Source organism: Tiliqua scincoides, chromosome 1, assembly GCF_035046505.1.
Source record: "Tiliqua scincoides isolate rTilSci1 chromosome 1, rTilSci1.hap2, whole genome shotgun sequence".
Lineage (NCBI taxonomy): Eukaryota > Metazoa > Chordata > Lepidosauria > Squamata > Scincidae > Tiliqua > Tiliqua scincoides.
The window spans coordinates 188,068,010-188,094,325 of NC_089821.1; the positions used below are offsets into that span (position 1 = coordinate 188,068,010).

Here is a 26,316-nt window from a genome sequence, read left to right on the forward strand (position 1 = left end):
TCAAAAAAACACACTTGAAAATAAATCACTCTGCTTTTCCAAAGTCTACTTATTAAAAATAATGATGAGTCCCTTCTTGAGGTGTCATGTACCCAACCCTGCAAAGCTCTGCGCTCCTGTTACAGTCACACCAGACAAACCCCAAAAGAGAAGTTCTGGCGCGAATGACGTCATCGAGACGTAGTCGGGGTTGTCCACTCGTTCTGATGACGGCACAATCGAATGTTCGAAGACAATGCTCCTTCCTTCCTACCTCCAAGCACGTGCGGGAGTCGAGTGGATCTGCTTTGACGCTCGGCTGGCTCTCTTGACCGTGCTTGCCAGGCTTGATCAGCGGCAGCTTTTGTTAGCCCTCTTGGCAAAGGAGAGCTGCCCAGGCAAATCTCTCTCTCCCCCCCCCCCCAGCCTCCGCTTAAGCGGGCTTTTGTACATAGAGGCTTTCCTTAGCTGCTCCCTCCCTGCACACGCGTCTCGTTGTTGTCAGCCACGCCGCCTGGTCCTGCGAACGGCAAACGAATGAATGCAAAGGGAGCACTGCAGGCAGGCAAAGCCCACCTTGCAAAGGGGGGCGTCCACGGGGGATGCACCTCGCGTGCATTCGTTCGGGGCGCATCTTTGGCGTCACCCCGAGTCCCTGCCTTGTTTTCCTTCTTGCAGTGGACAACCCAATGACCCAATGCTCTCAGTGCGGAAAATTCGCGTGGGTGTGGGTGTAAGATGGACCTAGAGGAGACTGGCAGCCCAATCCTCTTTGTGTGTGTGTAAGATGGACCAAGGGGAGACTGGCAGCCCACTCCTATGCATGCCTACTCAGTCTCAGTGCCTCTATAGTCAATACTGTTTACTCCCAGGAAAGTGTGCATAGGATTGCAGCCTGAGAACCCAATCCTATGCATGTCTACTCAGAAGAAAGTCCCATTAGAGTCAATGGAGCTTACTCCCAGGAAAGTGTGGATAGGAGGACTGCAGCCTTAGAGCCTGATCCTATGCATGTCTACTCAGTTTACAGCCAATGGAGCTTACTCTCAGGGAAGCGTGGCTAGGATTGCAGCCTGATCGCTGCCCTTCTATGGAACGACCTTTCCAGCTGAATGAGTGGCCGCGATGCCTAAGGAAGGGGAGGGAAGGCGAGGCGAAGGGAAGCCCCCCAGCGAACTGGGACCAGGCTGCACGCGGGAGGCAGAGAGCGAGCTTCCCCCCTCCCGAGGAGGGCCGGCTTGCGCCCCCTTGGAGGGATGAGGCTGCGAGGCTGGGCGCTGCTGCAGGGGAGAGGTGAAGGGGACCGAGCGCCGCGCGCCCAGCCAGCAGCCGAGGCTCTCCACGCCAGCCAGCCTTTCTGCTGCCCCCTCCCCTCCGCCCCATTTGCCAGCCGCGCGCGTGCGCGAGCGAGCCCCGGCAGGAGTCTTTTTGGTCGCTCCTCTCCCGCTGTCTCTCAGAGGCTCCTCCAATCCGACCGGCACCAGCACCGGCCCCGGGGATGGGCAGCGAGAGCGCGCGCAGGGGCAGCCCGGGCTCCGCCGCTCCCCGCTGCGCCCGCTCCTGCTCCTGCTGCTCTTCTTGCCCTGCTGCCCCCAGGGCGGCACCGCGGCTGCGCTCCCGCCTTTTCCCACCGAGGACGGGTGAGTGTGGACGGCGGGCTCCTCCTGGAGGCACCTGCTGGGGCGGGGGAGGATGCCTGCGCTCTCCGGGAGGAGGGGACCGGTGGGTGGTGTGGTGTGTGCGCGCGCGTGGGGGGGGCACTGCCTAGGAGGAGGGCTGGCTGGCTGGCATCCCCGCCAGGTGAGCGCTGTGGGACTGGGCTGCGTGGAGAGGCTTCGCGGCTGAAGGCACCGGGTGTCACTTTGGAGGAGCAAAGGGCGAAGACACAGGGCGGGGGGGGGGCGGACGGATGGAGGGCTTTCCCTGAGAACAGCAGCGGAAGCCTTTTAGGGGTCAGTGCCCAGCACACCTCCAGGGGCTGCCCCTGTCTTTGGAGATCTTGCTCTGCTGCACGTGCCCCACTTGCCCCCTCCCTCCCCCATCTCTGCTGGCCCCTAGTAGGGCATTCTTCCCTCTCCCCACTTAGCCCTTCTGCCTGATATGCTGAGTCCAGTCTTGTCCCCCCATACCAGCAGCGATCCTTCTCTGAGACCCCCCACCTCCACCCCAGTCATCTAGCACTGCTGCTTTCAAAACCCCTTTTGACTTTTTGAAGGACCCTTTCATGTTTTCTTCTTTTGAAAGAAGAGAGGTGGGTAAATGGAAGCTGGAGCTTCCCCCTCAGCAGTCACTCATGCCCTTGCAGGCACTCTCCTTTCCCTCCTCCTCCTCCTCCTCCTCCTCTTCCACTCCTTACAATGAAGTCTTTAAAGAGATTCTTGGTTGCCCACTAGCTGACTGGGGTTGTGCCAGTACTTATCCCGAGGAGCGCTGGACCATTTCTATGGGCTGAGCAAAGAATTTGATCTATGCAGAAGAAGAAGGCGCTGTACACCTGTCCAGCAAGTGCTGCTGTAATGTGGGTTTTGCCGTAGGTAAGCCTTAGGATGCTGGGAAGGGGATCTGGGAATGGAAACAAAAATGAACTTTGCACACCTAAATAGGTAGCTAACAAAAAAAAGCCCTCCTCCCTGACAGGGAAAGTGCTAGGTTGGATTTCTCTCTCTCTCTCCCTGTGTAGTATTTTTTTAGTATTTCAGTAGTACCCTGTGGAAGGGTTGTTACGACAGCAGCTGCCTTCCCCACCCCCCCTCCTACCCCATTGCCACTTGGTGTATAGCATTGTCGGCTATGGTAGGTGAGCCTGTTGCCCAAGTAACTCTACAGTCCTTTAATCTTTGAAATACGAGCATTGCATGTGCACCTGAGTCAATGTTGTAACCTTTCCTAGAAGATACTGTAATTGGCTGTGCTGGATTGAAGAAACTGAAGCAGGCTATATTTTGCTACGTATAATTACTGTTGCAAGATGAATGTTTTGTTTCTTTTCTTTCTTTTTTCTTGGGTTTTTTTTTTGGGTAAAAGTTGCATATATGACAAAGGACTCCTTTTTTCTGTAATATTATCAAATAACAATCAGTATCGATTTGGATTGTAAGGCAAAATTGGATCTGATGTTTTGAACGATATGCCCACATTTTAATGTATAGACTTACTGCAAAATTATTTGAATGCTGGCTTCCGTGAGCTTCAGGTTGTGAAGGAGATTGATTTGTGAACATGGACAATAACTTCTGAAAACTCCTGGACTGCAGATATCTAGGTAGTAGTTGGAAACAGTTCAGATAGTTCCAAACTATCAGATGTATGGTTGTTATGGTGATAAATCAGTCTGTCATGTCATTGTGGCTCTTTCTTATTGCAATAAAAAACCATGGCTCAAAAGCCATTGTTCTGGTTTCTGGGTTGTTTTTTTTCCTGAATTTTTTAAAGGAAAACACGTAGATTGTGTATGCATACGATGATGCTTGGTGTAAGAAGTTTAAGTGAGAACCTTGTTCTTTAAAAAAAAAAATCATTCATTTATGCAGGAATGTCTTTTAACAGAGAGTTATAGTAAAAGAGCTTAGGATCCCCCACCCCACTCCCCGCAATGGCTCTTATATTACCTGAATCTGGACTAGTGACAGGTGACAATATTAAGTAACGTTTGCTATACGTGTCAGAAAAGATCTAAAATAAGAAAACCTGACATAAAAAAAATCAACATAGAAAAACAAATACAATGTTATTTATGCAAAATTATTTGTTTAATATGTGCATTGCAATATTTGAAGTGAAAAATAAATGTAATAATCCCAAGGTACTTATAATAAAGGGCAATGAAAAATGTAAACTTTGTAGATGAACAGGAAGTTGCAGACATTCGTAGAAAACCTCATTAAAGCCTTTTATTAAGAAATAGCATTTATTGGAATGCTTGTTATTAGACTGTAAATAATGCTAAAATAAAATAAAGCTGGAAATATTATCTCCTGGGTTGAACTTGGCATCAGGAATAGGTGTCATGATATACATAGCAGGAGTTGCTTCAAAAACTTTGTAGACTGATTTGAACTTGTTGCTGATTCGTTGAGACTCTGCACTGGTGCTGCTTAGTTAGCAGAACCTCAAGAATTGAACCCAATCTAGATATCTTCAGTGTGTCTGTCCACATGCTCACACTGAATAGACAGTGGTAACACCTAATGGTACACCTCGGTGGTAACACCTAAATTCAGTCTTCTTACCTTCTCAAGCAAATGCCTGATGCTGTCAGTGTAATCCCTGTTGAGGGTTGCACCAGCCAATCAATTTATTAAGGGATGTATCTAAATGTACCTCTTGCCACTAGAGCAGTGTTTCTCAAACTGTGGTCAGGACCAACTAGGTGGGTCGCGAGCCTATTTCAGGTGGGTCCCCACTCATTTAAATATTTTATTTTTAATATATTAGTCTTGATGCTACCATGGTACATGACTGCATTTGGGGAAATGTTACAGACCTGTACTTTTAACAAGCTACTATGTATATTTTTTTAACAATGTTAATGGGGCTTACTCTTGGGTAAGTGGGTAGGATTGCAGCCTAAGATTGTTAAAAAATTTTCCTGCTTGATGATGTCGCTTCTGGTCATAACATCACTTCCGGTGAGTCCTGACTGATTCTCATTCTAAAAAGTGGATCCCGGTGCGAAATGTGTGAGAACCACTGCACTAGAGCAATCTCATTGATATCATTGATGGGGCAATGATGAATATTGTCTTGGATACAGATGTCTTTCTCACATAGTTTAGGATAGGGTGTCAAACATAAGGCCCAGGGGCCGAATATGGCCCGCGGAAGATTTTTATCCGGCCCTCTGACTCTCTGCTGCTGAGCAGTGCTGAAGTGTTACTGCTGTAAGGGCAGCCCACTTAAAAATTGGGCTATCTCATATCTTGAAATATGATCAAGATTTGTGTATTTTTTCTTCTGTCGTTTGCAGCAAATGAGCTCCTAAATGAGAAAAAGTGCTTATTTTCAGTTATGACCTGTTTAATGACATCACTTCCTGCCTAATGACATCACTTTCGGCCCTCAGCAGGCACCATGAATGGTATTCGGCCCCCGGTATGAAACGAGTTTGACACCCCTGGTTTAGGATAATGGTCAAACTAGACATTACTTTAAGCATGAATTTGTTCTTTCATGTTAAGTAGCAGCCAAATCAGGACCATAATGGATCAGAATCAGTGGAAAAGGAAGGGACATTAACCGTACTACCAACACTACCCTGGATCCCCCCACAGCTGCTGTTCGTAAGAAAAAATTTCCATTAGTGCTAGTCATGGTTAGGGGTGGGTGGGATAATCTGGACAGGGATTCTGAGGGAGTAGGGTTGAAGATCTCCTGCATGCTGCTGCAGACATGATCTGGTTGCTATTTACCATTAAAATAAAACCAAGCACACTCTTGCAAAGGCTGCCTAAAGCAACAGCTTTAAAACTCAGGTGCATTTCAGGCTTACTGTATTTCTGGGAAAACTGGCCTGTCCATTTGTATTTCTTTCTGTATTTTTGTTAACTTTTAGAGCTACATTAACCTCTTACAGCAAAAACAAAGGGTCCTATAGCATTTTAAAGTCTAATGTATTTCCATATAAATTTCCATTGACCACAGTTCACTACATCTGATGAAGTGGACTAAAGTCCACTAAACCTTACGCTGAAATAAATGTGTTGGAGCCCAATTCTGAGCTCCCATGGTGTGTGGCTGCGGCGGCACAGAAAACAGCTGCCGTCACATCCTGTGCACCCACAGCAGCCATAGGCGGCATCTTGGGAGAAGGGGACTTTTGTTCTCTTCCCCCAGGTAAAGGGAGTAGCCCCGCAGTGGGGTTACTTGATTCACCGCCAACCAAAAGGTTGGTGGTGAGGTAAGAGCATTTGTGTCAGGCACTGAACCTGATGCAAAGGCTGTGAATCCAGTGGAGTATCGCTCCACCCGTCCTGCCTCCCTCTCTCCCCACTCCCTCCCCTGGCACACCACACCCCACCCTCTCCCCATCCTGCCTTCCCCCGCCTTCTCCCCACCCTCTGCCTGCCTCCCTCCTCCCTGGAACATTTCCACCCCGCCTCCCCCTTGCCACCGCTTTCCTCTCCGTTGCTTGGTGGTCTGTGTGACTGCCAAGTGGCAGAGGCCAGGTGCCTGCCCAGCGCTATCCAAGCACTGGCCAGCGCTCCGCTAACACGGGCACTTGGCCGGTCTTACGACACACTTGCGTTAAGCCAGCACATCAAGCTCAGGATTGGGTTCTCAATCTTTAATGTGCTACAAGACTCTTCGTTCTTGCTTATTCAGTTAGATTTTTATATTTTTATAAGGCTGAAGGTGTTGAAGGCTGCCAGTATACGCTTCTCTCATTTTGTCTTTGCACTATCCCTATGAGGTAACTTCGCCTGAGAGATAGTACACGCTCAAGGCCAACAAATAGCTTCATGGCTGAGTGGATATCTGAATTGGCAGTTTTCAACATTCTCACACTTGCTTATGTATGAATATGAATTGGTCAATTGTACCTGAAAGGATTATTAATAAGAAACACATGTGTTGGATGGAAAAGATTTGAATTACAAATACTTTTAATGACAGTTTCATACTAATCAGGCATGTAATATAATTTTAAGAACTAGCAACCAGGTTTTTGCTAACATAGGTATTTAATATAATACTGTGAGAAAGGAGATAACTGTACTTTAACATATTGGAAAATGACTGTTTGCAAGTATCAATTTATAAGCATGGTATTGAATTCTAAAATGTGGTTCTGCATAAAACACAGAAATGTAAGAAATTAATTAAAGCAGCAATAAATGATATTACACTGAGAGCCCAATCCTAACCAAATTCCCATGCTGTGATGTAGCTGGGCCGGTGCAGCCTGTGCTGCATCCACCGCAGGCATAGAGGCTGATAGAGGTCTCCTCGAGGTAAGGGGACCTTCATTTCCTTACCTCGAATAAAGCTCAGCAGCCACTGTTGGGCTACTCAGATCTGCACCAACCAAATCGCAGGCAGAAGTCGGCTGGGCCGATGCAAGGAGAAAAGGTAGGTGGGGGGTGGCAGGAGAGAGGTGTTCCTGGATGGGGGGAGGGCGGACGGTGGGTGGCCCTGGGGGCGGGCGGGGAGCGGGAGGCGGGCTGGGATCCCGCAGTTATTCCTGGGGAGAACAGAGTGGCCCCAATCCACTTCGCTCTCCTCGGACTTGTGCCACTTCATGAGGTGGTCCAAGTCCAAAGAGACCCATGGGGCCAGCGGCCCTTACCCGGGGTAAGGGGAAAAGTTGCCCAACCGCTTATGGCCACTATCCTGCGCTGGATACAGTGCAAGCCTCCTGGCTTGCCTGTTCCAACGCAGGATAGGATTGCACCCTCAGTTATATTAAATTTCTCTTTATATATAATCTGATTTCAAATTCAAATTTAATATAAATAAACAGTTGGACCTTGATATCTGGACAAGGAGATCTGTTTCTGGACCTCCCCCCCCCCAAGGATAAGCAAATCCACGGCCTCACTGGCACTTAGAGAGCCACCTGGACATGACTGGAGAACCCCTCCGGTCCTGTCTGGTTGCTCAGGTTCAACGGATCCCAAATCTGCAGAAATGGGGGACAGACCTGTAATTTACAGTTATAATCTTTGAGTACTGAATCCATTGCCATCCATTCATGGTAGCAAATTAAAGCTTTTCTATGTAAAAGACCAAACATTGTAAGAAAACACCTGATCAAGTTTTATAAACGTAATATATAATGTACTATAGTTATTATTATACTTATTATGATACTTATGAATATTTGTGAGTCAATAGTATGGACATTTACTTACCATCTAATAGAGAAACATCTTCTGCTCCATGTCTGTTGGATACATAGCCCAATCCTATCCAGGATTGAATTGTTGTGTGCAGCCATGTACGAAAGTAGAACAAAGCACTCTTTCAGCGGCCTTTTTAGGAGCGCTGCCATAAAAGACGTTCGCACTCCTGATCCATCAGCAGATTTCCCTGGGGGTACCAGAGCAGGTAAGGTGGTGGCAGAGGTAGGGAGGGGGAGGAATTGAAGGCAGGTACTGGATCTGGTGGCATTCTGGTGGCATATGCCAGATCCTACCCCCCCCCTTCTGCAAGCCTCTGTACTTCCTTTCCCTCCTTGAACTTGTGCTAGCTAAGGAGGTGGTGCAGGCCCAAGAAGATTCATTGTGGAGTTGGAGGCTTACAGAGGAGTAAGGGGATGCACATGCTCATTTTCAGCAGGTGTGTGTGCACCGGGGAGGGGGGGATAGGATTTGGCCATTAGCTTCTAGAAAAGTCTACATATTTAAGCAGGAATTCAGAGACTTACATAGTCTCCTGCAAGAACACTGAACTAGCCAATGGCATTTTGAATGTTACTTTGAAAATTGCTTCACCAAACTGCCAAGCGCGCGCGCGTGTGTGTATGTAAGACTTATTTCAAACCTGAAGCCCCTTGGGCTAACCAAACTGGTTTCATGATTATTTTAATCTTAGTCTTGATTTAAATCAAAACTTTTTTTTATTGACAGTTGGTAAACCAGTCCTGTTGTCCTGTAAACTAGTGTACAGAGAAGGCCGTTTCATCACAGCTACAGGGCTGCCTGTAGACAAGGGTTTGAATTCCCCAGCAGCTGTCTGCACATCACAGTCCTTTTGTCCAAGAAAAAAGCAATCAGTCTACAGAGATAAAAGAGGAGTGCTATTCCAGTTGCAAGTTAGAAAACCTCACAGCCCTATGGGTAGGAAGAAGCTAATAGACAAGAAGAGAAAATTTTGCCTTACTGTGGTTCTACTGTTCCTACATATACACTGTTTACATCATTACATGCTCTCCAGTGCCATATCATTGTCATTATCATCATCAACATTATCACCACCATATTATTCTATTTCTACCCAGTTTATCTGTTAAGCATTCCAAATGACTTACTAACAGCCCAATTGTATGGGTACAGTGGTGCTGAAATGGCTACTGCTGCATCTAGTGGGTTTTCGATGTGTGGCATTTGCCAACTCCTCCCCATTCCTCTGATGTTTCCTTCCCATTTGGGGGCTGTAGTTGTGCCAGTGGTGAGGATACACCAGCATTGCTTTGTGGCAGTAGTGAGGGCACAGCCACTGGTGGACCTGTAACAATTTATGTAAGAGAAAGTCTTACGTACATTTGTCTTACACAAAGAGAAACAATTTTTTTAAGTATGTCTACTTACTTTTCCAGTTGAATGAAAACTCAGAGCAGCTCACACCAAAAAGCATAGTAAAACATTTGCAACAAGAGCAAAAAAAATCAAAAGCAGCAAATGCAAAAACACACTTATAATTAGCAGAAACAAGCAAAATCAAAGTGTATTGAAAACCAGGTGAAAAAGTCACTTCTTCAGAGCATTGAAGACTCAGCAGGCTGGTTCCCAGGCAGGAAGTTCCACAATGTTGGGTACATAGAAGTACAGAGAAGGCCAAACTTTGGACAGTGAGGGAGTCTTCTTGTGTTCAAACCAATTGTACAAAGGGTGTGCAAAAAGCACTTGTAACCTCTGCAGCCATTACCTTTCCCTAGGTCCCTCATTAATTTACTTTGGGGCAGGAGGGAAGCAGAGGCACCAGAAGTGGAGGCGGACCATAGCTTGGTGATATATTGCATGTTTTGCATGTCACTGGCATCTTCAGTAGGACTGGGACAGTCCTATGTGTGGAACCCTGAAAAACTCCTGCCTGTGAATGTAGACAAAACTGAGCTTATTAAACCAGTGATGGGTGTGATGGATAGCCCAATCTTATCCAGGGCTTATGGTGGAAGATCTTGCCTGAAGCAGGCAGGTTAGTGGTGGGGGCAATTCAGGAGTGGATCAGGGGTGCTCGGGAGGGGAGGGGAACTGGCCCAGGCAGGGGGTGGGAGGGGGCAGGAGGGGAGGTTCTTGGTAGTAGCCATGCACACTGAGATTCTATCCCCCTTTCCTTGCCCTGAACTACCCCCTGTGTCTCCTTGGGCTTATTCCGGCAAAACGTATGGAGAAGGTATGAGGAGCCCCTTTGGAGATCAGGAAGCCTATGCTAAGGTAAGTTACAATGATTTTTTTTTACTTACCTTTCTCTGGTTCCCCTCCCCTCCATAGCATTCAGCTCATGTTCCATCACCAGCACTGTGTGCTATGAGCTGACAGAGGATAGGATTGGCCCCTCAGTATAACTTCATATTGTTCTTCTCTGGCAGACACATAACAATCTGTAGTATTGCACTTTTAAGTTATGATTTAAATAAATGATTGAAATGGATTTGATTGAAGTAATTCCACCCTGCAACACCATTTGCGAGTAAGCTGCCTTGAAATCAATGGGGATTACTGCAGACTGCTCCCCTGTTGCTAAGCATTTATGAGTAGTCTTCCTTCAGTGGATAAATGGGGGCAGGAATGCAGCAGTCTTTTTAGAGAGGCTAAATTAAACAATGTGGAACTTCATGAATTGCATAATTTAAAAGAAAAAGAATTACAGTTAGGTTACTACTTACCCTTACCAAGGTCAAGATACTTTCAGTTGTTTCCTTTGCCTCCAGGTTTTTTTTCTGTTTTTAAAATTTATTTTATGCATTCTTTTACACAACCTGTTTCCACAGAATATGTGGATGTAAAAATTCCCTTCTTTGGAAAATGCAGTGAGAACCTGAATAATTCAAAAACTGCATTGTACCGCTGTAGCAAAATAAGTTTAAGTAAGATATTGTCAAAGGACTTAAAGCATAATGTAACATGACATCAGACATAAAATGTTAGATGATATATAATTTTATTTATTTTACTCCTATTGGTGTTAATGAAGCCTTGATTTAAAAAAAAATCTTAAAAAGAGGGGCATCTTGTTTACTATTTTAAATAAAATTATGTGATTTAAGGAGAATATTTGTATGTCATATTTTTGCGCAAGGAAGAATCTTCTTGGAAAGAGAAGCTATCTTGTATACGTACATTAAGAACAACAAAGGGAGAAGCTTTTATATCGTTTTGGTAAAGGCAGCAAACTGCATGGGTGCCCAGACATGGCATTGGTGCCATTCTGCTGGCATGAAACAAAATGAAACAAAATTTTACATACTTACTCTTTTGTTGATTCTACTTTATACTTTTCAATTTGGAATTCTCTGATGGGTGGGGCTATCTCTGTATTCCATGTAGAATTTCTTGTTTCAAAGTTTTACCAGTTTCTGATCATAAATTACCTACATTTTTACAATTGCTAAGCAGACAGCCTCTTAGGGCACAATCCTAACCAGGTCTACTCAGAAGTAAGTCCTATTTTGTTCATTGGGTTTACTCACAGGAAAGTGTGCTTAGGATTGCAGCCTTAAACATAAGGCGGTGCTTTGCTGATATGTTTTGTAACACCGTGAAATATTTGTGCATTTCTGACCAACATTTTTAAATATAATTTGGTCAAATGTTGGACCTTAGAAGATACTTCGTAAAAATAACTTACATTGACTAAAGCGCTCTTTTTTACCTTGTTCTATGACATGGTATTGGATAAGTGAAACTAAATCCAAAAATGTACTGTCACTTGTACAAGTGTTTCTCTAACCTCTTGTACTCTAGCAGAAACTTGACAATTGCTATAGAAGCTACCTATTATAGCACTGTGTAAACTCATTGCTCACATGCTGTGGAATGCCTCTGGCAGCCACCGCAGACATTCACCTATAAGTCGACCCCACAGATAAGTCGAGGGCAGGTCTTGAGCTAACAATAATGGAATTTTCTATGACCCTCAGATAAGTCGCAGGTTAAACTTAGGGGGGTGTCTGACTATAGTTTTCTCTGATTTTACCCCAGGCCAGATCCTGAAAAATAACCTACCACTAGTTGTTACCTAAGAACTGTAGCCTCTAATTTATTAAAAACATAGTAAAAGATCATAAGATACATTTTTATTCTTTTTAAATTCTGGTCTTCACCACCTTTTTGTAAACACTATCAGAGTAAGTGCACTGCAAACAACATACCAGTAAATCAGTGGTTCCGAACCTGGTATTCATGTACTCCCAGGGACACTCAACAGGACCTTTAGGGGTACTTGAAAAAGAATGGAATAATGGCAGAAAAAGGCAGGTCCTGCTCCAGAATGCCTTGCAAGACAGGAATGACTTGCAAGGACCAGCAAGGCAGGAAGGGAGGTAGCTAGTTGGCTGTGAAAGCCCCACCAATAGCTAGTTTTTGGTCATCAATTCATGCATGAAACAGTGATTGAAAACCAGCACAGTAAAAAAGCTGAAACATAATATGGAAAGTGATCAATCACCCAGAATTTCTCAGCACACTTCTGGTGCAAAGCAGTGCAAAGGCAGAGCCTTCTGTTCTTCAAACAGATGAAAAGAGAAAATATACATGAAGTCTGAGAGGAGATGAGGGCTTATATTATTAATTACAAACATTTTGCTAATATGAAGGGTACAATTTATGGAAATGGGCTGCCAAGGGATACGCAAGTGAAAAAGGTTGGGAACCACTGCAGGAGAACCATGAATCAAATCCACCTTTAAGGTGTCTGGTGTGTTAAGCCAGAAGCTCTACGTACAACATACAACCCATAACACATGACTGGGAGTGTGCAATTCAATTCACAGCAGAGAGATGCAGCTGCATATATTTGCAACCCTTTTTACTCAGAAGTAGACCCACTGCTTTCCATGGGTGTTATTCTTAAGTAATGCTGCATTGAATTGTAACCTGGGAATTGTTGCTTCAAATGGAAAGGGGATCCCATCCTGCTGTTGAAAAAAAAAAAAGACCTCTACCAAATACAAAGCCTTTGCACACGGGAATCAGGTTGCAGCAGCAAGAGGGAAAGGAGGGGAATAAAAGGTTAACTTTGGCTGGAATGTCCCAGGAAAGTAACTATAGCAACTAACCAGCTGCCTGCCTAAGCTTAATGGAGAAACAAACTGGTCAGAGTTGAAAGGCTTTGCCCTCTGATTGACCCGGAGATAAGGCGAAAGTGATAATTGGAGCTTGATTACTTGGCAAAAATTTCAGGTATATATCTATGGTATTTTCATTCTGTCCATATCCAGTCCTGTTTCTTTACTTGCAAGTGATAGCCAGTTCACATATTAACAGCAACAAACTTAATTTGCATTCCCTCAAACAAGAGCAGCAGTCATTTGTGACCTTCTGACAAGTCTATCTGTATGAGAATGGTGTTTTCAGATTTTCAAATATCTTTGTTCCTTACCCACTGTAAGCATTGTTGCAAACTTAGAGGGGTTTGGGGTGCTCAGAGTTCTTAGCTCTTGAACCCTAAAGCCCTCAAGTCCCCCTGTTCAGTAGTATTGCCACCACCCTGTATGTGCCAGTGCCTCAGTCCAGGGACACTGAGACCCTCTAGGCTGAACTCTATCCCTTGCAGGCCCTGAGCGCTTTCTCCAATTAAAGCTTCAGTCCTCAAGTTACTAGACCTCAATGAGCACTTGGTAGCTTGCTGAACAGCTAGGTAGGATTCTGAACCTTTGTCCCCAACAGGCAATGAAACAACTTAGTAAAAGAGATTTTAGTTTATAAAATACATACGGTTACATAAGGTAGCAAATGCTAGAGGCATAAACATCTAGGAAACATATCAGCAATAAAATAATAAAGCTAGCTGGCTGTCTCTATTAATCCCTATCTCTCACCTGGATCAGTTATTCTTGTAGATCAGGGGTGCTCACACTTTTTTGGCTCGAGAGCAACTTTGAAACCCAGCAAGGCCCAGAGATCTACCAGAGTTTTTTTTACAATGTTCGCGCCATCATAACATATAACATTTATGTGTACAATGTATGTTGGTGTACCTTGAGCCCCACTGTATAACAGGACTTACTCCTGAGTAGACATGCCTAGGATTAGGCTGTGAGGCTGCAATCCTAGCCACACTTACCTGGGAGTAAGCCCCATTGAGTACAATGGGCCTTACTCCCGGCGTTTCCTCCCAGAGGCACCTGAAGGGGGGGGTCGGCACTCTGCGATCTACTCATTTTGCCTCGCGATCTACCGGTAGATCGCGATCCACCTATTGAGCACCCCTATTGTAGATCTTTTAGCTCCAGGCTACCTGTGAGGCCAGTTGCTCATGTTGGACAATGGAGCTCACAGCGTGCAGGATGTTGCATCCAAAACCTCTGTCCAAGAAGGGAACGGGACACCCCCTTAAGCCCTCATTATTCTACTTCTTATGCTAATAGTGCTGAGGTGACATCATACTTATTTAGACTGTCCAATCAGAAGCTTTTGAGGACAGAACCATCTCAAAGTGGGCCTGGTTGCTAGCCCTCTCAGTTCTTAACCTTCCCAACTGGAGATCCACAGCTGCATTTCATCAGCTTGATAAGGCACCGTTCTGTCTGCAAAGGTGCTACATTCCAGTGGGTTGTAATTCTTGTTGTCTGTCCTTTCTGGCCAGCAGAGAAGAGACAACAATCTTTGTGCTTGTTTACTCACATTCTTGCAGCTAGGAACTGCTAGCAACTTCTCCGTTACTGACTTAGTTTGGTTCAGGCTCCACATGCTAACCAAGGCCTAACATGTACATATTAAAACATTTTAGGTGTATACCTAAAATAAACTGAGAAGAAAACTTTTGAGGAAAGTTTCTCCTACACATAATGTTGCCCCTCCCCATTGTCCATGGGTGAATAACTACTAATTTGAAAGCGTCAATGTGGTAAAAGATAAGTGCACAATTTCACTCACCATAGTGATTGTGGCAGCTCCTTCTAATGAATGGACTGGCATTACACTTTTTCCTGTCATGGAGCTGGAGAGTTAGGCACAGAAGATTCCCACAGTTGTGCACAAAAACCCACAGAAGCAGAGTGCAACAGAAGGCATGAACCTCAACCCCTCTCTAAGTACAAAGTTGGCAACCAGTACAAGGAAGGTGGGTTATTGTGTTGGAGCTGCACTTCTGAGGTGGTTGAGCTGTGGAGTGAATCAGGAAATTGTACCTGATTTTATGCTTCATTGCACCATGAGGGAAGTAACAAGAACTTGGTATGGGCAGGGTCCAGGTGACCTTATATTTTTGGTTTGCTACTTAAGTATACCCAAAATATTTTAAAGGCTGAAATCTTACACAAATTTAGGATGCTAAAATCTTATTGAAAATGAGATATCACGCGGCCTATGTTCTGAACTGCAGCTCAACTTTTTCAAAGTGGGTGAAAGAACCATCCCAAGTTATCACTGAAACCTATTCCCAGAACAAGTATGATTCATGTGATCTTTAGTTGTCTCCTGAATCTTGTCTTTAAGCAACTAACTGAAATGTTATTAGTACTTTTTATGTTAGGTTATTAATAAGAAGAAAAGTTAATATTTAGTGGTAAAGAGGCATTTTTTTCCATGCTTGCTGTAACAATTGCTATCTTGTTTCAAGCCAAAAACTGCCAGATTTTATATAGGAAGTTTACACAAAATTGTTTAGTTTGAAGAAGAAGGAATAAAAACCCTGACTCAGTCTTAACTGAAACCTGTATACAGTATAGCAACACGTACACCAGTGCTAGAGCTTTGATTAATTAGGAGTATACTCAAGATTTGGAACCAAGCATTCAAAACATTTGTCTTGCTCATATGTTAAATACTACTTTACAATATGTGTTTTATGTCTTTCATTAAAGCTTTGAGAGGATAATGAAAATGGATCGAAATATGAACAATTTTGAACTGGATTTTGAAAAAGTAACAACACACTCCTAAGCATACAGTATTTACTTATTAAGTCAATTTAAAATCAATGGAAATTCTGAGTAAGGTATGTTGAGAATTACAACTGCAATTCTTACAGACCAATCCTATTCTCCCGCTCCCCTTTGCTAGTGCAGCCACACCAAAAAGGGGCATGCTGTATTTAGTGGGATGGTGTTGGTAGATCTGAAGGCTTTGGAGGAGAAAGGGAAATTTTACCCCTTACCCCTCTGCTGCTCCGCAATGGGTCTACTTGGTGGTGATTTCACCAGTGATTTCACCTGTGCAAGTCCAAGGAGAGAAAGGGGTCAAGGAAGATGCAGGTGAATGGGATAGTGTCCAGCTCAGGCCATTATTGCTGGATGGATCCACCCCTTCACATGGCCTCTCAGCCCCACTCCACTTCTCCCCACGCTGTTTCACTGCTTCACTGCCTTGTTCCACCCTCTCCACCACCATCTCCCATGCTGTCTTATCTGCTCCTGCAATTGGCCCTGCCATTCTTGGGAAGGCTCTGGCTTTTCTGCAGGTGCTTGGGCAATATGCTGCATGCTGTTGGAGTGCTGATTACTGTTGCTTTATAGCAGTCACCACCAGCAGAACGCACATTCCACTGGCAGCAGGACCCAATAAGATTGGGTCATTAGACCACATTCCCAGTGCTAGTGCAAGGAGGAAGAAAAACTTGCGTATTTTGAAGTATTTTGTAAAGCTTTATTGTAACCAGCCACACTACAGAACAGACAACCTGCTTTTCTATTTAAAGCTGGCTGATTTAGGATGAGTGAGCTTTCAACCAGACACTCTGTTCTCTTTCAGAAGTATCCTTTACCGAACACGAAACTTGATTCAAATCCACAATGTGGTGATTTAAATTGATTGCCTTGGTGTTAATGTGATGCTCTCAAAATTGTCCTTCTACCAAATATTTGTATGTTCCCACAAGGACAACCCAAGTAGCAGCCAAGATGGGAAGTTTGACCCAAGTTCCCAAGCAGCAACACATTTGGTGGCATTGTTTTCAGCCCATCACTAATTTCCTTATGATAATTTCTTCTCTCCTACCTGGCTAATGCATACCTCTTGTTCTCAAATGGTGTTGAAGAGAACCCTTTGACACACATACTATTCTATATAGTTTCATAGGCACTTCCTGTGGATTTTGTTTTGGCAGCATTTCAGCACAGGAAGCCAGGTTACATATTAAAACTACATTCTTTTGTTTTATATACTGCCTTTTTCCTCAGTGGCCTATCAGGAACAGTCATAGCACAATGCAATGTGAAGCTGACTAATGTGGCAGTAGATAAAAGGGTACCATCTTCCTGTCCTTTCCAACCAATACCTCTCCTTTTTTATAATAAAAATTGTGTCCTATCCAAGTTTGGGCTGGCATGTGGAGGCATTTACAACAGTGGAATAAAGTTGTAAAACGGCTTCCGACTGCGTGTACAGTATGACGCCAGCATTGTGACAAATGGTGGCAGTGTGGCTGAGCCAGGGCTGGACCTAAGCAGTTGGCCACAGGGATGAAGGATGGGTGAACAGGGGTGAGAAAAGGGCAGAATGGAGGAGACAGGATGGGGGAGCAGATAGATGCCACGTAGGGGACGTCATCAGCTTCAGAGGTGCCGCTGATACTCTATCCCCTTTCCAATGTGGTTCCACTTTCCTGGTCCATTCAGACTTGTATCAGCAAAGTAGCTGGCACAGATCCAAGTAAACCCAGCAGGGTACTGAGAGCTTACCCCCAGACATATGTTCCCTTACACAGACAAGACTTCCAGGGCCTAAACATTCCCACAGGATGCAGTGCGCACCCCATTGACTTGACGGTATCAGCCCAGGGAGGTAGGATTGGGCTGTCAGGGTGCTATTTCTTGTTTTTGATGTGAAAATGATTAAGACTTGCAGACAGTGTAAACAGGCAATGGTTCTATTCTTTTCTAGCTATCAGTGTTTACAACTAGGTGAACACTGTCCCCCAGCACTTTATGAATGGGTAGAGGGCAAACTGGAAAAAAAATCTTACACAAAACAGTGATAATTAACAATATGAGAGATGGGAATTTCAGATTTGATGGGTATTGTGTTAAAATAGACACTGGCTTATAATTTTCTCCTTGAGAATTTATTGCATTTGGTAATTATGCTTTTCTTTTTCTCCTTGCTGTGCATGTTTGTAAAATATTTATTTTTCCTCATAATACAAGTAATGTTTTCTTTGCTCTTTGGAATATGCTATGTCTGCTTGGTTCATCAGCTAGAATCCAATATCATTATTTGCAAACTCTGAAGTAAAATCCTAGAGCTGTAAGGAAGAGGAGTTTGGAATGTTTCCTAGTCAAGGGCACACCAACATTAGAGAAGAAAAGTACCAGCCACTTATTATATCATGATATATAAGGTAATTGAGCAGGTGGTGGCGGCCCAACTCCAGAGGGTCTTGGATGAAGCGGATTATCTGGATCCTTTTCAATCTGGTTTCAGGCCGGGCTTTGGGACGGAAACTGCCTTGGTCGCCTTGGTGGATGACCTACGCTGGGGACTGGACAGGGGGAGTGCGTCCCTGTTGGTCCTGCTGGACCTCTCAGCGGCTTTCGATACCATCGACCATGGTATCCTTCTGGGCCGACTGGCCGAGTTGGGAGTTGGAGGCACTGTTTTGCGGTGGTTCCGCTCCTACTTGGAGGGTCGGTCCCAGATGGTGGTGCTGGGGGATGCCTGTTCGACACCCTGGCCCTTGAAGTGCAGGGTGCCGCAGGGTTCAATTCTGTCCCCCATGCTATTTAATATCTACATGAAACCGCTGGGAGAGGTCATCCGGGGGTTTGGAGTGGGGTGTCATCAATACGCTGATGACACCCAGCTTTATCTCTCCTCCAGACTCCAGGGTGGCAGTTGAGGGCCTGGAGCGCTGTCTGGAAGCAGTGAGGATCTGGATGGGGGCTAACAAGCTGAAATTAAATCCGGACAAGACAGAGGCTCTCCTGGTTCAGAAATCCTCGATGCAGGTGCTGGATTATTGGCTTGCTCTGAATGGGGTTGCACTCCCTCTGAAGGAGCAGGTCCGCAGCTTGGGGGTCCACCTGGACTCGCAGCTGCTCCTGGATTCCTAGGTGGCGGCTGTGGCTAGGGGGGCCTTCACTCAGCTTCGGCTGGTGCGCCAGCTGCGTCCGTACTTGGATCGTGCAGACCTGGCCATGGTGATCCATGCTACGGTGACATCGAGGTTAGATTATTGTAACGCGCTTTATGTGGGGCTGCCCCTGAAGACGGTTCGGAAACTGCAATTAGTGCAGAATGCGGCAGCCTGTGTGGTCACTGGAGCTAGGCGGTTTGTCTCTGTCAGCCCGCTTCTCCGGGGGCTACATTGGCTGCCCATTCGTTTCCGGGCCCAATTCAAGGTGCTGGTTTTGACCTTTAAAGCCCTATACTGCTCTGGGCCAGGCTATCTTAGAGATCGCCTACTCCCGTACAATCCGGCTCGTCCTCTCAGGTCATCAGAGAAGGCCTTTTTACAAGTGCCGCTGCCTAAGGAGGTATGTGGGGCGGCGGCAAGAAATAGGGCCTTCTCAGTAGTGGCACCAACGTTGTGGAACTCCCTTCCCCTTGACTTGAGAATGGCTCCCTCTCTGGAGACTTTTCGGTGAGGCCTGAAGACCTTGTTGTTTAATCAAGCCTTCTGACTTCATGGCCTTTTTAACATCTTTTATACATCTTTTAGTTGCTTTTTACAGGCTTGATTCCTCTAAGTACTGCTGTTTTATGCTCTTTTATTCTGACTTTTATCTGACTACTGTTTTTATGGGTTCTGCTAATGTGTTTTTTAATGTGTTTTTATCTGTTTGTGAAATTATGTTTTAATCTGTTTTATATGTTGTTAGCCGCCCTGGGTCCCTTTGGGGAGAAGGGCAGGATAGAAATAAAGTTTTTATTATTATTATTATTATTATTATTATTATTATTATTATTATTATTATTATATAATTTCTTCCCTTATCCTGGAAGGGTTTTTTTTAAACCAAAAGTGCATGGAGGACCTACTAAAAAATTTATGTACTGTGCAGTCTTTAGAGCACAGGTGAATGTCCTAAATGGGCAGAGCTATTCCCCTTTTATATGTGCCTGCTCATTTTCAGCATTGTCCCATTCTTATGTTATGCTTCAGTATCATGGCATGACCAAGTCTCCAAGTCTCCATGATAACTGAAGAACTCAGTGCCCTGTTTCCCTTACCCTGCTGTGATATAAGGACCAAACTAGTTTTCCTTGATTTCCCATATACTTTTAACTTCAAAGAAGCAGTGTGGGACTGCTAATTTGATCAGGAGGTGATGCTGGGGGAGAGGAAGTATATTTAATATTTTCCACCCACTTTGTTTCCCTGCTCTATATTGGGAACCTAGGAAGCTACATTATACTGAATCAGAACCTTACTGCTAACTCACTATTGTCAACAGTGACTGGTAGCAGCTGTACAAGGTTTTAGACAGAGCTCTAGCTAGACAGGGCAGCAATTGAACCTGGGATCTTGTATTTGCAAAGCTGGTGCTCTATCATTGAGCTACAGTCCCTCCCCTAAATCCCTTTCCCAAAATTGCTATTACCTCCACAGAGAAAAAGTTAGGTATATGTCTTTTTTTTTTTTTAACCTGGGAAACTAATAGCAGTTTTATAAGAAGGGGAGCAATTTCCTTCAGGAAAACATCCACAGGAGTAAAGGATGAAATAAGTGCTACTTCCCCATTACCACCCAAATCAAATTAGCAGCTTAATTGATTCCTTTGGGGGGAAAAATGGGAGATCCTGATCACAGACGTCCCTTTTTACATCTAGCTTGGCTATCAGCTACTTGAGAGAAAAGGAAAAACGAACATTTTCAGAGATTCGTTTTCACGATAAAAACTGGAAGTGCCCATTTTTTTCCTATTTTTAAACAGTTGGAGGCACAGGAAGCCCTGCAGAGGGCTTCCCAGATTCCCTGGACCCCCAGCCCCACTCCAGGACAATGGCACTGTAAAAATTTTTTTAAAAAACCCTCCCTGTAAAAAAACCCTCCCTGCCCTGTAGCAGAATGATCCTGGGGATTGTATTACTACCTCAGCCTCTCTGCTGCACACATTTGCCGCACACATAAGTCTAAGTCTAGACTTAGACTGTAGAGAACAGGATGATGATTAATGTAAGCCTAGCAAACTGCATGGAACTATATGTGCGATTTCATTAAATCTCAAACTAAAACCTCCTATATGTGGAAATGTAATAAAAGATGCAATATTAAATTTAATTATTCCATAAATGAGTATATTTGTTGTATATATCCTGCAACCAAGTCTAGATGTAAACAGATCTTTAATTCTAATTATACTGAGTTGAATTATAATGGTGGAAGACAGCTAAGTCTTTGAATTAACACTAGACTTTCATTTAAAAAGAGAAATCTCTTACGAGATGAATTCTCAGCATATGTATGCAGCAGCAATATATTTTTATCTTGAAAATGGCTCTAAAAATCAGCATTTATTATGTTCATTTCAGCAGATCATTCCACAGTGGGATTTAAAGTTAACTTTAAAATATTTTTCTCTGGTAGTGTCATCAGCCAGGTCTCTAGCAATGATCCAGTGCTGTAGCAGAAGGACTGGCTAGGTTAGAAAGTCCAGAAGCATAAGTGGGATCCTCAGCATCTTCATCCCAAGAGCCTCACTTCCCCTGAGCCTTTTTACCAGCTCAGACATAACACCTAGGGAGATAAAATAGAGAGGTGATGGCGTGTCAGACTCCAGGCCTGACTGTTAAGCCTTTCCTCAGGAATGCCATGGAGGTGGGGGGGGGGGGGAAATAGGCATGCCAAAGGAGTACTAGAGGGCTCAATTCCCACCAAACTCTTTTCCCTGGGTTCTGTCCAGGGTTCTGAAGATCTTATATCTGACCAATATAAGGGTTGCATAGAACCAGCATGGAACCGTAGTCATACTATTCCTACTGCTCACTCTAGACCACTTCCTGGCACACATTTTGACCTCCTCTGTGGACTCTTCCTACAGGATACCTGAGGTAACTCCATAAACATTGATATCCAATTGTCGTGTACAAGATTGTGACATGGTCTCAAGACTTGGAATTGGGAAGACTTGGCCTTGGTCTCTAGCCAGCATTGGCAATCTTAAAAAAGCAAAGTGATGGATAAAGCATGTAACCCGTCAGACTGAATTCACCCATCAGCCATATGTTGTGGCCTGATGCATTAGATTAGATCTGGTGTGTCCTTTTATATGTCTTTGAATCCCGTACTTGGAATTCTGCATCTTTTTTTTTCTTTTTTTTAAACCAATCTGAGTATGAGGGGTCATGGGGGGAAAGGATGATTTAACCCATTCTGGTCATGCTGGTTTTCCATCTAAAATTCATTCAAGAAGCTTCTGTGTACTTTAAAATCTTCTGTTTAGTGCAAATGTAATTAAGAAACATAATAATTCTTAAACTTTGCCTATGAGCCATGGTCTCAATGCAGCAGTCAGTTCTGGTGGAACGTGTGTTCTGCCAGCAGGGCAGCCCAATAGGATTAGGCTGCTCATTTGCTCTGTGGTAGCCTCAGTCCTACTATTGTTTTGAGATAGGAAGTGACTGAATTAATGGATTTCTAATTGCTTCTGCCTTTATTTCTACAAGGATAGTTCTACAATAATTTACTTGAAGGTATAGTACCCAGAATTTTGCAAAACCAAGGGCAGTTACTGAGCAGAACAGTATAGTATTTTACCACTCTGCAGACGCGTGTGGCCTCTGGGAACCAAGTGCCTCGGGAACTAAGTGCCAGGTAAGGCACAAGAGTTTAGCATCTGGGCGAGGAGAAGGCAAGGAGACCTCTGAGTTTTGGAGAAGGAGAGGAGGAGGAGCAGGAGGAGGAGGTAAGTGTACTCATTCTAACGCTTTGTCTTTCTAACTCCCTGTCTTTTAACCTTACCTTTAAAGCAACCTTAAATCAAAATTGAAAGTTAGCACCTAAGGGAGGTACATAGGGCTACTCTGAGCAGGAGCAGAGTCCTACTCGTGAGTAAGAGCAGAGTCCTACTCGTGAGTAAGAGCCCAAGGGTCAGGCATTTAAATCAAAGTTGAAAGTAAGCTGCACCTAAGGTAGCACTTAATCGAAGGAAGGGAGGAGGATAAAGTGGAAAGCAGGTTTTTCTACTTGTTTAAATTAAACCTATACTTAACCCAGGTTAAACTTAATCTAAGTTAGAACATAACCTAAACAGGTCAGTAAATTGGGACACAGGATCTAGAGAGCAATAAATAATTAAACAAACCCAAATAAAAACTAGCTTGAGGTTACAAAAACAGTCCAGCCTAAGAGAACAGAACTAGGAGGGAAAGGACCTAGGAAGGGCCAATTCCCAACCCATTAAGAGCCCCATTAGGCTAATCCAAGCAGTCCATTCAGGAGCCTGCAGAGTAGGTCACGCCCATCAGCAGCTGTTTGCCTTCCTGAGCTTTTGTAAACTCACCTGGGAAGGCCAGCCCCCTTTCAATCAGGAAGGAAGGAGGGGGGAGGAGCCAGCCAGGAGTATAAAGCTAGGCAGGCCATCGCGTGAGGCTCTCTGCAGACGCGTGTGGCCTCTGGGAACCCAGTGCCTTGGGAACTAAGTGCCAGGTAAGGCACAAGAGTTTAGCATCTGGGCGAGTTCAGCAGCAGGGCGAGGAGGCCAGGGCCCCATACGCTGCCCTTCCTCTTCCCTTGAGAAGAGGGCTGCTATCCAGTGTACGGTTTTTAAAAGGACCCCTAAATAAAACAACAACAACAACAACAAAAAAGCTATGCAGTCAGACAGCCAGCAGCAGGGTGGGGGCTATCCAGTGTTCTGCATCGAGTGCCACATGTATGATTATATGCCTCTGGGGCATAAGTCATGGGTGTGTCCTCGATGCAAGGAGCTCCAGGCTCTCAGGGAACGCGTCCGCTCCCTTGAAGCCTTGGTGGCCGACCTGGAGAATCGCAGGCAGCCAGAGGAGGACCGTGGGGAGACTTCTGGGGACGATCAGGCTTCGTCCCAACCTCAGGCGTGCAGCTCCTCGGCTGCCCGGGTGGGAAGTCTCGGGACTGGAGGACGTCATCCTGGAGAGGAGGGAAACAATCCCCTAGGGGGGATCCCTTCTCCAGGGGATGGGCCCTTATCCGAGCGCACTCGGGATACTCCTCGGCGGGAGGGGGGTCGGGGGCTTCTTGTAGTGGGGGATTCGATTATTAGAAACATAGAGAGGGGGGTTTGCGACGGATATGAGGACCGCATTGTGACTTGCCTGCCTGGTGCGAAGGTTGCGGATATCACTTCTCGTCTAGACAGGCTAGTAGACAGTGCTGGGGGAGAGGTAGCGGCTGTGGTGCATGTCGGCACCAACGATGTGGGCAAGTGTAGCTGGGAGGTCCTGGAGGCCAAATTTAGGCTTTTAGGCAGGAAGCTGAAAGCCAGGACCTCAAAGGTAGCATTCTCTGAAGTGCTACCTGTTCCACGCGCAGGGCCAGCTAGGCAGGCGGAGATCAGGGGTCTCAATGCGTGGATGAGACGGTGGTGTAGGGAGGAGGGGTTTAGATTTGTTAGGCACTGGGGAACGTTTTGGGACAAGCGGGGCCTGTACAAGAGGGACGGGCTCCATTTGAACCAGAATGGAACCAGACTGCTGGTGCATAACATTAAAAAGGTGGCAGAGCAGCTTTTAAACTGATCCCTGGGGGAAGGCCGACAGGAGCCGAGGGGCATCCGGTTCGGGACTCCTCATCCCTATGGGATGAGGATGGGGAGGTTAGAGAACAACAAGACAAAGGCAGGGTAGGAGAAGAAATTGGGAAAGGTAGGGTGATGGGATGTGATAGACGGTTTGGCACAATGAGAGGATGCGGGGACAAAGGAGCGAATAAGCAGCCCATCCTGGGGCATTCCGTGTATAAATGCTTTTATGCGAATGCCCGAAGTCTACGAGCAAAGGTGGGAGAACTGGAATGTCTGGTGACAAGGGAAAATATTGACATAGTGGGCATAACGGAAACCTGGTGGAATGCGGAGAATCAGTGGGATACCGCAATCCCGGGCAATAAACTCTACAGGAGGGACAGGCAGGGGCGTGTTGGAGGTGGGGTGCCCTTTATGTTAAGGAAGGGATAGAATCCAGCAAAGTAGAGATTGAAGGTGGGTCCGACTCCACCGTAGAATCTCTGTGGGTTAAATTACCAGGCTTGTGCAGCGATGTAATACTGGGGGTGTGCTATCGTCCTCCAGACCAGAAATCTGATGGGGACCTTGAAATGAGGAAACAGATCAGGGAGGTGACAAGGAGGGACAGGGTTGTAATCATGGGGGACTTCAATTATCCTCATATTGACTGGGTCAATTTGTGTTCTGGTCACGATAAGGAAACCGGATTTCTTGACGTGCTAAATGACTGTGGCTTAGATCAGCTAGTCACGGAGCCCACCAGAGGACAGGTGACTCTGGATTTAATTTTGTGCAGTACGCAGGACCTGGTTAGAGATGTAAACATTACTGAGCCATTGGGGAACAGTGATCATGCTGCGATCCGTTTTGACGTGCACGTTGGGGGAAGAATACCAGGCAAATCTCTAACAAAAACCCTTGACTTCCGACGGGCGGACTTCCCTCAAATGAGGAGGCTGGTTAGAAGGAGGTTGAAAGGGAGGGTAAAAAGAGTCCAGTCTCTCCAGAGTGCATGGAGGCTGCTTAAAACAACAGTAACAGAGGCCCAGCAGAGGTGTATACTGCAAAGAAAGAAGGGTTCCACTAAATCCAGGAGAGTGCCCGCATGGCTAACCAGCCAAGTTAGAGAGGCTGTGAAGGGCAAGGAAGCTTCCTTCCGTAAATGGAAGTCTTGCCCTAATGAAGAGAATAAAAAGGAACATAAACTGTGGCAAAAGAAATGTAAGAAGGTGATAGGGGAGGCCAAGCGAGACTATGAGGAACGCATGGCCAGCAACATTAAGGGGAATAATAAAAGCTTCTTCAAATATGTTAGAAGCAGGAAACCCGCCAGAGAAGCGGTTGGCCCTCTGGATGGTGAGGGAGGGAAAGGGGAGATAAAAGGAGACTTAGAGATGGCAGAGAAATTAAATGAGTTTTTTGCATCTGTCTTCACGGCAGAAGACCTCGGGCAGATACCGCTGCCCGAACGGCCCCTCCTAACCGAGGAGTTAAGTCAGATAGAGGTTAAAAGAGACGATGTTTCAGACCTCATTGATAAATTAAAGATCAATAAGTCACCGGGCCCTGATGGCATACACCCAAGGGTTATTAAGGAATTGAAGAATGAAGTTGCAGATCTCTTGACTAAGGTATGCAACTTGTCCCTCAAAACGGCCACAGTGCCAGAAGATTGGAGGATAGCAAATGTCACGCCTATTTTTAAAAAGGGAAAGAGGGGGGACCCGGGAAACTATAGGCCAGTCAGCCTAACATCCATACCGGGTAAGATGGTGGAATGCCTCATCAAAGATAGGATCTCAAAACACATAGACGAACAGGCCTTGCTGAGGGAGAGTCAGCATGGCTTCTGTAAGGGTAAGTCTTGCCTC

At 45.3% G+C, this 26,316-nt stretch overlaps 1 protein-coding gene across 1 annotated transcript in view; it reads left to right on the plus strand.

Moving 5' to 3' along the window:
- Window positions 1-1,477: 1,477 nt before the first annotated feature.
- Window positions 1,478-26,316, plus strand: part of FUT9 (fucosyltransferase 9) — an 86,056-nt gene continuing 61,217 nt past the window's right edge. Inside the window, exon 1 of the mRNA XM_066610114.1 lies at window positions 1,478-1,619. Within this exon, the coding sequence (XP_066466211.1) occupies window positions 1,478-1,619 (142 nt within the window). The remainder of the gene's footprint in view (window positions 1,620-26,316) is intronic.